At 45.0% G+C, this 13,414-nt stretch overlaps 2 protein-coding genes across 2 annotated transcripts in view; both read right to left on the bottom strand.

The window, feature by feature from the left end:
* The window catches only part of LOC120980945 (receptor-type tyrosine-protein phosphatase eta-like), a 55,282-nt gene extending 54,990 nt beyond the window's left edge, over positions 1 to 292 (bottom strand). Inside the window, exon 1 of the mRNA XM_040410339.1 lies at positions 152 to 292. Within this exon, the coding sequence (XP_040266273.1) occupies positions 152 to 251 (100 nt within the window). The 5' untranslated portion in view covers positions 252 to 292. The remainder of the gene's footprint in view (positions 1 to 151) is intronic.
* Positions 293 to 1,467: 1,175 nt separating this feature from the next.
* Positions 1,468 to 13,177, bottom strand: LOC120980944 (receptor-type tyrosine-protein phosphatase beta-like). The gene is made up of 5 exons (XM_040410338.1): positions 13,168 to 13,177; positions 12,523 to 12,798; positions 1,734 to 1,988; positions 1,530 to 1,603; positions 1,468 to 1,491 (listed from the first exon to the last, which is right to left on the bottom strand). The coding sequence occupies exons 1-5, from the start codon at positions 13,175 to 13,177 to the stop codon at positions 1,468 to 1,470; spliced, it is 639 nt and encodes a 212-aa protein (XP_040266272.1).
* Between the last annotated feature and the right edge of the window lie 237 nt (positions 13,178 to 13,414).

Raw genomic sequence — 13,414 nt, 5'->3', positions numbered from 1 at the left:
CTTTTCTGAGACTTACTATACTGCTTAACAACCTTAGCTTGAAGGGAAATGGAACTTGATAGGATATAAATGTCTCTGCCATGTTTTTTTTAAAAGAAAAAATAAATAACATTTTTCATGAATTGGCATACTCTGAACACATTGGTATTACCTATCCAGATAGTTAGTGACACCGGGTCTGATTCAGTGATGTCATCGGCAGCTCTCGTATACACCATGAATGTATAGGTTTCTCCTGCCGTCAGATTCATTATTGTCGCTGATTCACTTCTCCCTATTGTATCGTTTATCATTACTGATGATGAGGTGAGATTGGTATGGACTCTGTAGCTGAAAGACGTCTGATACTCCTCAGGTTTACTCCACGTCAGAGACACAGAAGACGAGGTCACATTACTGATCTGCAGAGAATTTACCGACATCGGTTCTGAAATAAAGAAAGTACAAACATTCAGTGTCGATACAGAATGAGAGGAAAACTTGCAGGGGCACATTTACCAAGACCGGCTAGTCTTAGTTTTTCCCTCTGCGCTGCCGTCAGATCCAGAAAATTCTGAGTTGTAATTAAAGCCTGGAGACCAAACTGCAGCCACATCACTTAGGGAGACTATGGACTATTTTACACAGGCAAGTTGAACATACAGGTTCATAGGTGTGCTAAACAAATTCTATGTTTTTTTATGTGTCTATTCAGAAGGGCATATAAAATACATCTGTGTTTTAAAGAAGCAGCATGCACTACTTTAATCTATTTTGGGGATAGAAAACGCTCAGTGAAGTTTTTGGTGGGTGTTCAAAATATAGATGCAGTTCTATATTATCTGTATGTAATCAATAGCACATATGCATGTCAGCCATATTGCTTCAATATTTCATCTTATCTAATTGCATTTCCTTTTTAAAAAACAGAGTTCGGGTCTATAAGGCCTTGTTCACATCTATGTCAGGACCTCCATCCCAGATTCCATGAAAAAGGGGAAAAGCCTTGCATGGGGGATTTATTTCTCTGCTGAAAAAGCAGACTCCTGAACGGAAACTGAACTGACCCCATTATAGTCGATGGAATTAGTTTGGTTCCATTCAGGTTAGTTATGTGCAAAATCCTGAGGATAGGTCATCAATGTAAATCCTGGCAAATCCCTTTAAGCAATAACGTTCAACATATGCTCCTAGCTTGTCTTATTAACAGACTCTACTTTTTATGAAAACTTTTAAAATCCTTTCCTCTACCCTTTCCTTTCCATTACTCTGCTCCATCTCCATTTTCTCTGTAGTATTCCTCACGTCATGTCACATTTTATGAAAAATTGCAAACAGTCATGAGAGAACCTACTTGTATAGACAGATGTGCTGACAGGCGAACTCGGATACCCCCGGACTCCGACTGTGACCACAGTAATGCTGTAATTAGTCCCTGAGGTCAGCTTCTGAAGGGTGACATTTGTTGCGCTGCTCATCACAATTATGTTAGTTGATGGGAACATCCCATAGCTTATATTATATGACTTAGTCACATCGGTCATATTTACAGGCTCTGTCCAAGATAAGGTCAGATTCTTATTTCCGATGCTGATAAAGGATAACTTTCCAGGTTCAGTTGGATCTGCACGAACAACAACAATACAGACAGGTGAGAACATATACAGCACATGATGTATACGGGAAAAGTGACTGTAACAGAGGTGAAGGATGATGAAAAGGATCACCATTAAGCAGATCCTGATGATACTCACATGTGGCCTCTGTCACTGGAGCAGACATCTGGCTGCAGCTCCCACTGACTGTCTGTACAGTGACTGTATATTCTCTTCCGGGCAGTAATCCTGTGAAATTCACTTGTGTAGTACTAGTTGCTGTTGTCTTATTCACGGCTCCTGTTAGACTGACGGTATAATTATCCACTTTTCCTGCTGGTTTTGTCCATGTGGCTCCAAGAAAATCAACCGACTTGTAATTGGTCAGTGAGAGGTTGGAAACTTGTCCAGGAACTGAGAATATCACAAATCATAGACTGATTAAGTTACATTTACAAGGCCTTTTGTGTCCTCGATGGGCAGGAAAAATATTCTAAAAACATTTATCCTCCCCAAAATCCTTTACCTATTACAGACTGTGCCATATTCGTACCAGAATCCTTCTTTCTGGCTATACGCAGAACTTTTTCAGCTTTCATTTGGAAGCAGACGTGGCCAAGACTGGCTTATTCCTCACTGGTCCTACCTAAGCACAAAGGAGGATTTGGACTACCAGACATTAGTGTACAGTCGTGGCCAAAAGTTTTGAGAATGACACAAATATTAGTTTTCACAAAGTTTGCTGCTAAACTGCTTTTAGATCTTTGTTTCAGTTGTTTCTGTGATGTAGTGAAATATAATTACACGCACTTCATACGTTTCAAAGGCTTTTATCGACAATTACATTACATTTATGCAAAGAGTCAGTGTTTGCAGTGTTGGCCCTTCTTTTTCAGGACCTCTGCAATCCGACTGGGCATGCTCTCAATCAACTTCTGGGCCAATTCCTGACTGATAGCAACCCATTCTTTCATAATCACTTCTTGGAGTTTGTCAGAATTAGTGGGTTTTTGTTTGTCCACCCGCCTCTTGAGGATTGACCACAAGTTCTCAATGGGATTAAGATCTGGGGAGTTTCCGAGCCACTTAGTTATCACTTTTGCCTTATGGCACGGTGCTCCATCGTGCTGGAAAATGCATTGTTCTTCACCAAACTGTTGTTGGATTGTTGGAAGAAGTTGCTGTTGGAGGGTGTTTTGGTGCCATTCTTTATTCATGGCTGTGTTTTTGGGCAAAATTGTGAGTGAGCCCACTCCCTTGGATGAGAAGCAACCCCACACATGAATGGTCTCAGGATGCTTTACTGTTGGCATGACACAGGACTGATGGTAGCGCTCACCTTTTCTTCTCTGGACAAGCCTCTTTCCTGATGCCCCAAACAATCGGAAAAAGGCTTCATTGGAGAATATGACTTTGCCCCAGTCCTCAGCAGTCCATTCACCATATTTTCTGCAGAAGATCAATCTGTCCCTGATGGGTTTTTTTGGAGAGAAGTGGCTTCTTTGGTGCCCTTCTTGACACCAGGCCATCTTCCAAAAGTCTTCGCCTCCCTGTGCGTGCAGATGCGCTCACACCTGCCTGCTGTCATTCCTGAGCAAGCTCTGCACTGGTGGCACTCCGATCCCGCAGCTGAATCCTCTTTAGGAGACGATCCTGGCGCTTGCTGGACTTTCTTGGACGCCCTGAAGCCTTAACAAGAATTGAACCTCTTTCCTTAAAGTTCTTGATGATCCTATAAATTGTTGATTGAGGTGCAATCTTAGTAGCCACAATATCCTTGCCTGTGAAGCCATTTTTATGCAACCCAATGATGGCTGCACGCGTTTCTTTGCAGGTCACCATGGTTAACAATGGAAGAACAATGATTTCAAGCATCACCCTCCTTTTAACAGGTCAAGTCTGCCATTTTAACCCAATCAGCCTGACATAATGATCTCCAGCCTTGTGCTCGTCAACATTCTCACCTGAGTTAACAAGACGATTACTGAAATGATCTCAGCAGGTCCTTTAATGACCGCAATAAAATGCAGTGGAAAGGTTTTTTTGGGATTAAGTTAATTTTCATGGCAAAGAAGGACTATGCAATTCATCTGATCACTCTTCATAACATTCTGGAGTATATGCTAATTGCTATTATAAAAACTTAAGCAGCAACTTTTCCAATTTCCAATATTTATGTAATTCTCAAAACTTTTGGCCATGACTGTATACTCAACTTAACTTTGTACTAGTCTTCATTGCTGACTCTTGGCTGTACTAATTACCTTGTCCTCATGATATTTGGGCATGTTGCGCCCTTTACTGTTTGTTGTTACTTTTATCAAAATGACAAAGATTTGATTAAAAAATAAAGTTACATTTACAAGGCCTTAGGTTCGGGCTGATTATCTAGAAAGAGTGTTCCTACGAACGCTTGTTCCTGATAATCAGCCTTTGTAAAGGAGCACAAATGACCCGATGAACAAGCGTTTAGCTCGTAGGTGCAGACACCTTAATACTCGTTCCTGGGCAGCAGATTTTGCTGTCTATCACAAAAATTTAGACAGCACTCCGTGATGATGATGATAATACGTGATTATTTATTTCATATAATTTCAGTCGGGCACAGTGGTACACAAGTTACAACGTTTCGGGCTAACATCATGGAGTGTCTAAATTTTTGTGATATCTACAGTTCTTGAAGTGGAGCTAAAGAACACAACCCGGACTTGCACCCAATTTTGCCAGTTTTAGAAAGAGTGCTGTGGTCTAATAGTTTTGAAATTACTGAAGATTGTGCTGTCTAAACAGCACTCTGCTGTACAGGAACAATGATTTTTTTATGGGTATGAGTGATAGCAGCAAGGGTTGCTTGTCCTCATACTGTGGAGGTGATTGTGTAACAGAGTGGTGTTACCACTTCTGCACATTGCTACTGTCTTTATTGGTCTAACCTTATGTTATCTTATGCATTTATTCCAGGTCCTCCTGTGCATTTCTTATGTTATGTAACTGTTCATGTAATGTGCCTGGTTCACAGCAGGTGGCAGCAAATATGGCAGAGATATAGTTAGAGAGAATGGAACTTACCATTCCATTCTAACCTCCCCTTCCTCTGTAGGGGAGTGGGCCAGCCCTACTTCCTGCAGGAAGGGTGGGGACCAGTGAGAGTTAGTTTAGTATACCCCCTGCTAGAGGAAAGGCCTGAAAGGGGAACGTCTCTGCTGGACGTGCCCACGCCAGCCAGAACACCCTAAGCTCTGCTGGCCAAGGAAGCTAAAGCTTGAAGCCTCAGGAGCCAGTTGGAAAGTTCCCTGGCATAACCCAGAGTCAGACTGCAAAGTTAAGTGCAGCATACAGAAGAAGCTGAGTTATACAGCCAGCCTGTCAGTACAGCAGATTCTGAGAGAAACAGATATAGCAGAGTGAAGTTTGCCTGCCAGTTTCATGCTAAAGCCTGCTGGAACTAAGACAAAGCCTGTAAACCGTTTTGGAGAACGTTTTTGCGAAGTAAAGCTGCCATTGAACTTCATCTCAAGGTCTGGACTCAACACAATCACATAGCTACAGGCTAATTTCCTTTCTTGTCACAGATAATAAAATGTAACTTTTAATAATTCACTTAAAATGAAGTCAGCACATCTATTAACTATAATAAGTGAGTTCTAAACACTGTGGGTTAAAACTAGCTGATGCTCATTATTAGTGTCAGATTGCTGCCCAAACCCCTGATGAAGCCTGATTAGCTGGTGAAACATGTTGGGGGCAGTCTTAGGTTTTAGTTTGCTGACCTCTTATCTTTATGTGCCTTCAAGTGTTTGATTAATACACAGATACAAGCTATGCTATAAGCGATCAGTGTGTGCCAGTGCGCACTTCAATCAGAGTGGTGGTGTGGGGAAGTGCACTCCCAGCCACCATCTAAAAACGAAGCAATTCAATAACATAGTGATCTGACACTAATAATGAGCATCAGCTAGTTTTGACCCACAGTGTTTAGAGCTCACTTATAATAGTTAATAGATGTGCTGACTTCATTTTAAGTGAATCATTAAAAGTTACATTTTATTATCTGGGACAAGAAAGGAAATTAGCCTGTAGCTATGTAATTGTGTATTGTTAAATTCTTTCCCAGATAGGGTGTAACGGTCGCGTACACACACACACACAGGGGGAGGGAAGTGACCACTGCGCTCCACCCTTACCCCTGGCCCTGCCTACTTGCCTCGCGAGTCCTAATGACAGGGGACAACTGGACGGCAATCCCGAACTTGGAATAAGTGCAGGGATGACAGACAGACAAACAGGACGTGAACGGACCGAGTCAATACCAGGAAAGCTACAAAGTACAAATGGAGCAAGCAGAGAATTGTCAGGAGAAGCCGGGGTCATAAATACCAGGAGAGACGTGAAGTACCAAAGGAGTCAGCAGAGGAACGTCAGGAGGAGGCCGGGGTCAGAATACCAGGATAGCAGCAAAGTACACAAGGAGCAGGCAGAGGATCGTCAGGAATTCAGCAGGAGGTAAGTACGCCAGGAAAGACCAAATCACAGGTGGAACCTAAATTAACAGGCAACCTGTGGCCAGCAGGCTGCCTGTATTTATAGTGGGGAGTGAGGGTCATGTGACGTGACCAGCGTCACATGACCGACAGACCAACCAGTCGAACACCGAGTGATCAGCTCGGCGCTCAAGGCAGACTAGGAGCAGGGAGCCACCCAGCTAGTAAAGCCGTCCTGGGAATGAGGTCAAATACAGATCCTCATTCCCAAAGCTAAGCAACAGGTCTGCGGGCAATGGGGGGACCGAGTGCACTCTTGGAACCCCGTTACATAGGGTCTAATTTATTCCTGTGTTAAGGTCTGGACTCAAGTTATTCTTTTATACCTCAATTATTCCCCCTATTTATTGCTTAGGAGCCAAAGGCTGGGCTCTAGCGGTATCCAGGTAGGAGCACCGTGACACACATAAAAATACATTTAGGCTGCACTACACCACTCGGCATTTCCTACACCTGGGACGCATTATATATAGGGCCCTAGGGGGAGGCACCCATTGTAATTTTGGCAAACAGGATTTACCTTTGTGTCTTTATACTACAAGGCCTACAGAATTGTCAGAGAACCCCCTAAAAAGGACTTTACTACATTTATTGCATAACAACAGGCGCAGGATTGTGCATGTCGGCTACTGAGGGGTTAATATGCCATCTTTGCCAATGATGGCCTATGTTCTTCTTGTACCAAAAGAGCGGGGAAACAGGGAACTGCCCAGCCCAAGCATGGAAAAAGACAACCCTGCCCATTGGGAACTGCCCAGTGCAATAGCAGAGAGTAAAGACTCCACCCCTAAAACTCCTCGTCCCTTACCAGTTTGCAGTATCCAAGAGGAAGACAAGATGGCGCATCCTCTGCGGCTTAACTGGGTCGAGATGGTCTGGGGCGATGAGCCTGAATTGCAAGCCGCCGTGGAAGAAGTGAAACTCTTCCAAGTGCAGCGGAACCCAGCAAGAGAACCGGAGGTGTCCACCGCGCCGGATGGTGCGGTGGAGGCGGCTGGAGCGTCTAGCTCTGCCGCTCAGGAAGAGCAGTTTGTTCTCTCAATTGAACCCGATAGTCCCGCCGGAGGTGACGGCCCACTTCCAGACGATGTGGGACTATAAGAAGGCGATCGAGGACTGGGTAATCCAGGTCCTGGACCACCCACAGCCGGGGGATCCACATCTAGAGAGACGCTGGGGCACTGTCTTATGGTTTTCGGTGGAACATGGCAGTGGATTCCTGGTAGACGACAAGGACGTCGAGGAGCTGTTTGTGAGCTGCAGGTCAGTAAAGCGCCCCTATCTGCCTCAGGTTTATCATAGTCTCTACGTGGGCGACCACATTGAGTATACCCCCATGAACTCTCTCAAGGGACCCTTTGCCACTGGGGTCACCCTATTGACCAAGCCCCTTGTCCTTGCACCAGTCACTGAGAGCTGGCAGGAGGATCCAGCAGCCGCATGCTGTATGCCTTCAAGAGACCACAGAGGGAGTCCTCCGCTTCCAGGGGAAACCGCAGCCCCAGCTGGAGCCACTAATCCCAGGTTTACCACCGCCGCCAACTTTTCAGCTGTGTTACCTGGCGACCACAGCCTTTTCTTATAATCCGACAGTGGTCAATTATCAGCTGCCATGGAAGATGGCGTCCACTGCAGCGAGAGCTCCGTCTCCACCCCTAGAGGTTCTCTTACCACAGTCTCTACAGCCGGAGATCCTAAGTTCACCTACCTCGGCAGGAGGTCTGTGTGACCACTCGGTCACTACCAGAAACCTCCGCTAGAGGGCAGTGGAGCACCGCAAGTGCTGCAAGCTTGGCGTACAAAAGGCAGGTGCGCCCTCTGATGAGCTTCTGCAGCAGCAGCGAGGAGAATTTCAGGTTCCTCCTCTAAGGAGCCCCTCTACTCAATCCTTAAGGAAAGAAAAAATATGGACATTGGGAGCCACAGCGTGGACTGTTCTGAAGGGTGAGAGCTTGTTGGCTATTGTTTTAGTGTTTTGTTGCCCTATTTTGCTCTCAATAACATGGACATGGATTGTCAGGACTCCCCCTCCACCCCCTCTGCAAAATACTCGCAAGTTGTGCACGTCTGCACCAATTCCTTTTTTTTTTCTTCTCAGGTTAAGTGGGAACCCCCCTTCTTATCATAATTGCTGCTATTCTATGCATAACTCATGTGGATTACAAATATTGACTTTACTACCTCATGTGGATTACAAATGACTCTTGCACTAATTGTTCCAATTTGGTGCACTTGACAAGCCAAGCACTTAAGGAAAAGACTCTGTGAATTTGTTTGCATTATATATTTGTACTATTTTTGCACTAATGTTTTACCATTTCAGCAGCGTCTAAGCACTTTCGCCCATTGTCTGGCCTCTTTTACGGGTACCGCAATGTGATCCTATGCACTTCAAATGGAATCTGGAATTTATATTGTTAGCTAGATAGTTAGCACCCTACTCTAATGCTCAAATGGACTGCCCCTAAGGACGTCAATATAGAGTCACAAGCAGGTCTAACAACGTCAAGGGTAACCCAGCTGCTAATGTGTGTTTAGAGGGAGTAGCCCTCATGGAGATATGGGAGAGAACTGGCTCCTCCTCCTAGTTTGGTGTGTCCTAAGGCTTAGTGTGGCACCTTATGGACATAAGTGTTTAGCTACCTGTTCAGTTATCAAGGTGACAAAGCGTAAAGCATTATAAGGCCTTGGTGCTAGGAAGGAAACCCTTCTATTTGCGGGTGTCTCCTAGTGTCGTGGAGGGATTACAGTACATGACACACCCACGCTCCATATACAACTCTGGCCCAGTCTTGTGTGGAGTATTTGAGCGCTTAGTGCAGTATCATTTTTGGTTCGCTGGTTATACCTAGAGGGCAAACTATGAATAGGCACCCAACTCATACGGACACGAACCTAGTTTTAACGGGGCGCCGAAGGCGCCCTCTGTCTCCCATCAGCCGCAGACCTGCTGCTTAGCTTCGGGAGCGAGGATCTGTGTTCAGCCTCGTTCCCAGGGTGGCTTTTGCTAGCTGGTAGGCTCCCTGCTCCTAGGTCTGCCTTGAGCGCCGAGCTGATCACTCGGTGCTTGACTTGTTTGTCTGTCGGTCATGTGACGCTGGCCACGTCACATGACCCTCACTCCCCACTATAAATACAGGCAACCTGCTGGCTACAGGTTGCCTGTGATTTTGGTCCCTTAGGCTGTGTATTATTATTGTTATTTAGCTTACCTTTGGATTTGACCCTTGATCTGATTCCTGACACCTCTTCTGCCTACTCCTTGAACCTTGACGCTACTTCTCGGATTTTGACCTCGGCTTGCTTTTGGATTTTGTCTTTGCCTCTTCTCTTGTACTGACGTGACCTCCTGGACTGACCCCGGCTAGTTGACCCGCCTCGCCCTTCCGTTTTTGGTGGTACCTTGCTTGTTCCACCTCTCTGTCCACTCTAGTGCTACCTCTCATTGTCTGTCCACTTTCCTGCTGTCTCTATCTCTCTGCTTGCACTTACTCAGGTCAGGGACTGTCGCCCAGTTGCGCCCAGTCACTTAGGGTGGGTGGTACAAGTAGGCAGGGACAGAGGACCGGGTGGCAGCTCAGGGGGTGCACCTCCGCTCTATCTTTATACCCGCGACTCTACCCCGTGACACTAGTGGTAGTGGTCTCTGTTAGTATATGTATGTCATGATAGTCTATAGTCTAAAGCAGCACTATAACCTTCCTTGGGTACCCTTGGAGCACATCCTAAGCACAAGCTGAGGACGGCTTGGTTTTAATTAAAGGGGAATGTAACACCCCAGAGTGTTGTTCCACTTCTGCACATTGCTACTTTCTTTATTGGTATAATCTCATGTCATATTATGCATTTATTCCAGGTCCTCCACAGTGTGCATTTCTAATGTTATGTAACTGTTCAAGTAATGTGCCTGGTTCACCAGCAGGTGGCAGCAAATATAGCAGAGATATAGTTAGAGAGAATGGAACTTAACATTCCATTCTAACCCCCCCCCCTCCCCGGTAGGGGAGTGGGCCAGCCCTACCTCCTGCAGGAAGGGTGGGGACCAGTGAGAGTTAGTTTAGTATACCCCCTGCTAGGGGAAGGGCGTGTAAGGGGAACGTCTCTGCTGGACGTGCCCGCGCCAGCCAGAGCATCCTAAGCCCTGCTGGCCATGGAGGCCAAAGCTTGAAGCCTCAGGAGCCAGGAGGAAAGTTCCCTGGCATAACCTAGAGTCAGACTACAAAGTGAAGTGCAGCATACAGAAGAATCTAAGTTATACAGTCAGCCTGTCATAACTGAAGATTCAGAGAGAAGCAGATATAGCAGAGTAGAGTTAGCCTGCCAGTTTTATGCTAAAGCCTGCTGGAACCAAGACAAAGCCTGTAATCCGTCCTGGGGAAAGTTTATGCGTGGTAAAGCTGCCATTGAACTTCATCTCAAGGCCTTGACTCAGGTTATTCTTTTATCCCTCAATTATTCCCCCTATTCATTGCTTCGGAGCCAAAGTCTGGGTCCAGCGGTATCCAGGTAGGGGCACCATGACACACATAAAGAGACATTTAGGCCGCATTACACCACTCTGCATTTCCTACAGCTGGGACGCGTTACATAGAGGGCCCTAGGGGGAGGCGCCCGTTACAATTGCTCTATCTAAATGCAGGGCCTCAACCTCCACTTAACAAGCAGCCAATTGTCGGGAAGAAATCCTTCATTAACAACAAATCGGCTGTTCCTCACAGCATCTAAATGCACCTTTAGTTATGCAACACTGAAAGGCGTTATCCAAGTATTTAAAATTGGGGACCTATTTGTGCGTTCAGTGCTAGTGTCGCCTTACGGCTAGGACTACACGGTGACGTGAGTCACGCAACATTAAGATCACGTTTCATGGCGAATCACTTCTTATGATTGTCAGTGAGGTCACCATGCAATACGCTGTGACGTGCAAGTTGCACAAATTCCAACACGGCTGGATTTTTGGTTGCAGGTTTTAAATTGCATGTGACTTTGCCATCACAGACCACAGTACACGTCGTGTGCCACTGCCACCTGCCTGTGACTGTTCTGCATTTTGGTTGCGTTTCTACAGCCAAATCACTATTCTGAAACTTGCTGTCATACAATATATGTCACAGTGTAGCCCGTTGTGTCATGTCAGCCAGTACAGAGATATACTGCTTAAAGGGATTCTCCGGGAATTAAGAAAATAAAATCACTGAAAATACTTAAAGGGAACCTGTCATCAACTTTATGCTGCCCATACTAATGGCAGAATAAAGTAGAGACAGGTGAGTTGATTTCAGCGGTCTGTCATTTATAAGTAAAATGTAAGTGGTTGCTGAGAACCAACATCACAATCATTGCTTCTACCTAGTTTTCTCCCTTTCCCTCTAGGAGAGAACTGCCAATCATCAGCAGATGGGTGAGAGTACAGGAGACTATGAATAACCAGGACTCTTCTCAAGTAGATTTGACTCTTTTCAAGGCCTGTGCTGCAATGATTATGATGCTGGTTCTCAGCAACCACTTACTTTTAGCTCATGAATGACACACCGCTAAAATCAGAATTTCTGTCACTAATTTATGCTGCTCTCAGTGATGTCAGAATAAAGTTGATGACAGGTTCCCTTTAATTATAAATATATTCTCAAATACATTTCATTAGTTATAATGGCTCGTTTCGTCTTGGTAGCAATAATTAGGAGAAATAAAATGGCCACAGCCCTATTGGTACACATAAAACCTGTCCTAATGACATAACAGGATGAGTTACTTCCCAACACTGAGCTAAAGAGCTGCCTCATCCTCATCTCTGCTCTGCTTATCAGGGATTATGAGACATGAAGTACAGAGAGGACAGATGGGTGGAGATGTGGCTAATGAGAAACAGCTCTTGTATACAGTCTCCATTATCACAGCCTGTCCTGTCCGTCCTCTCTGTGCATCATGTCTCCTGATGAACTCCATTCCTACACAGATTCAGATGAAGATCTCATCATCTGTATTCAGGATCATAATCCCTGACAGGCAGAGCAGAGAGGAGGATGAGGCAGCTCTGTAGCTCAGTGTTGTAAAGTAATTTGTCCTGCTGTGTGATTAGGACACGTTTTGTGTGCACTAATAGGATGGCGGCCATTTTATTTCTCCTAATGATTGCTTTCCAGAGAAAACGAGCCATTATAACTAATGAAAGATATTTGGGAATATATTAATAATGAAGTAATATTTAAAGTATTTTCATTTTTTTACTTCTTGGAGAACCCCTTTGACCTCCATAGTTCAGCTGGATTAATTATAGAGGCAGATAAGGGGCATGGGCACTTGACAGGATTTAAGTGTCACTGCCAATTTTCTATAAAAAAATTGAGTGGAAAACAAATTTCACCATATTTACATCAATTGGCATACTCTGAACACATTGGTATTACCTGTGCAGGTAGATCGTGACACCGGGTCTGATTCAGTGATGTCATCGGCAGCTCTCGTATACACCATGAATGTATATGTTTCTCCTGCCGTCAGATTCATTATTGTCGCTGATTCACTTCTCACTATTGTATCGTTTATCATTACTGATGATGAGGTGAGATTGGTATGGACTCTGTAGCTGAAAGACGTCTGATACTCCTCAGGTTTACTCCATGTCAGAGACACAGAAGATGAGGTCACATCACTGATCCGCAGAGAATTTACCCACAACGGTTCTGAAATTAGAATTGTGTGAAAAAGCACAAATTACAAAAGTGCAACTCATGTTAAATTGAGGCCAGGGCTAAACGGCCACATGTGGGTGTGCGAAATAAGATGGCGATTTTACACCACCAAGTCACAACTAATAACAGTAAATGAGTCTGTGTTGTGCCCTGGATCGAAGTATTAACCAGTCGCACAACCTTTAGAGCAGGGGTGCACCTAGCCTTTCTGCTGCCTGAGACGATAATTAAAACAGCACCCAACCCCTCCAGCCCTACTGTTTAGGCATATTGTGATAAGTTGAATATCGAGAGATATTCCCATGGCCCTGCCACTGCCCCCACTTCTCTAGGTCTTGCCGCCTGAGGCAATTGCCTCACCTGGCCTCATCGGTGGTGCACTCCTGCTTCAGAGTTATTCTTTGTGATTTTGGCAGGGCGACATTGTGAGCTTATGTTGTGTAGCCGTAGGATGGATCTGACATAATAAAGAACATGTACCCCTAAAAATAAGAGTCGTCCCTCTTCTGTCATGGTGGCCTGTCGTTGTCACCCATGTATTGCAGATGGCTGATGCGAACATTGGAATTCTCATTAGTGGAACATTTTAAGCTTCACTGTCAATATT

Source organism: Bufo bufo, chromosome 10 (genome assembly GCF_905171765.1).
Source record: "Bufo bufo chromosome 10, aBufBuf1.1, whole genome shotgun sequence".
In the NCBI taxonomy this organism is placed as follows: Eukaryota; Metazoa; Chordata; class Amphibia; order Anura; family Bufonidae; genus Bufo; species Bufo bufo.
The sequence above is the reverse complement of the archived record's forward strand: the minus strand, read 5'-3'. Positions and strand labels throughout refer to the sequence as shown.

What these genes read in the sequence shown, in the direction of transcription:
- LOC120980944 (XM_040410338.1), bottom strand. An exon ending in GTCACGATCTACCTGCACAG is followed by an intron (nt 1,989 to 12,522) that starts GTAATACCAATG and finishes TGATATTCTCAG; the next exon opens with TTCCTGGACAAGTTTCCAAC. An exon ending in TCCAGTGACAGAGGCCACAT is followed by an intron (nt 1,604 to 1,733) that starts GTGAGTATCATC and finishes TTGTTCGTGCAG; the next exon opens with ATCCAACTGAACCTGGAAAG.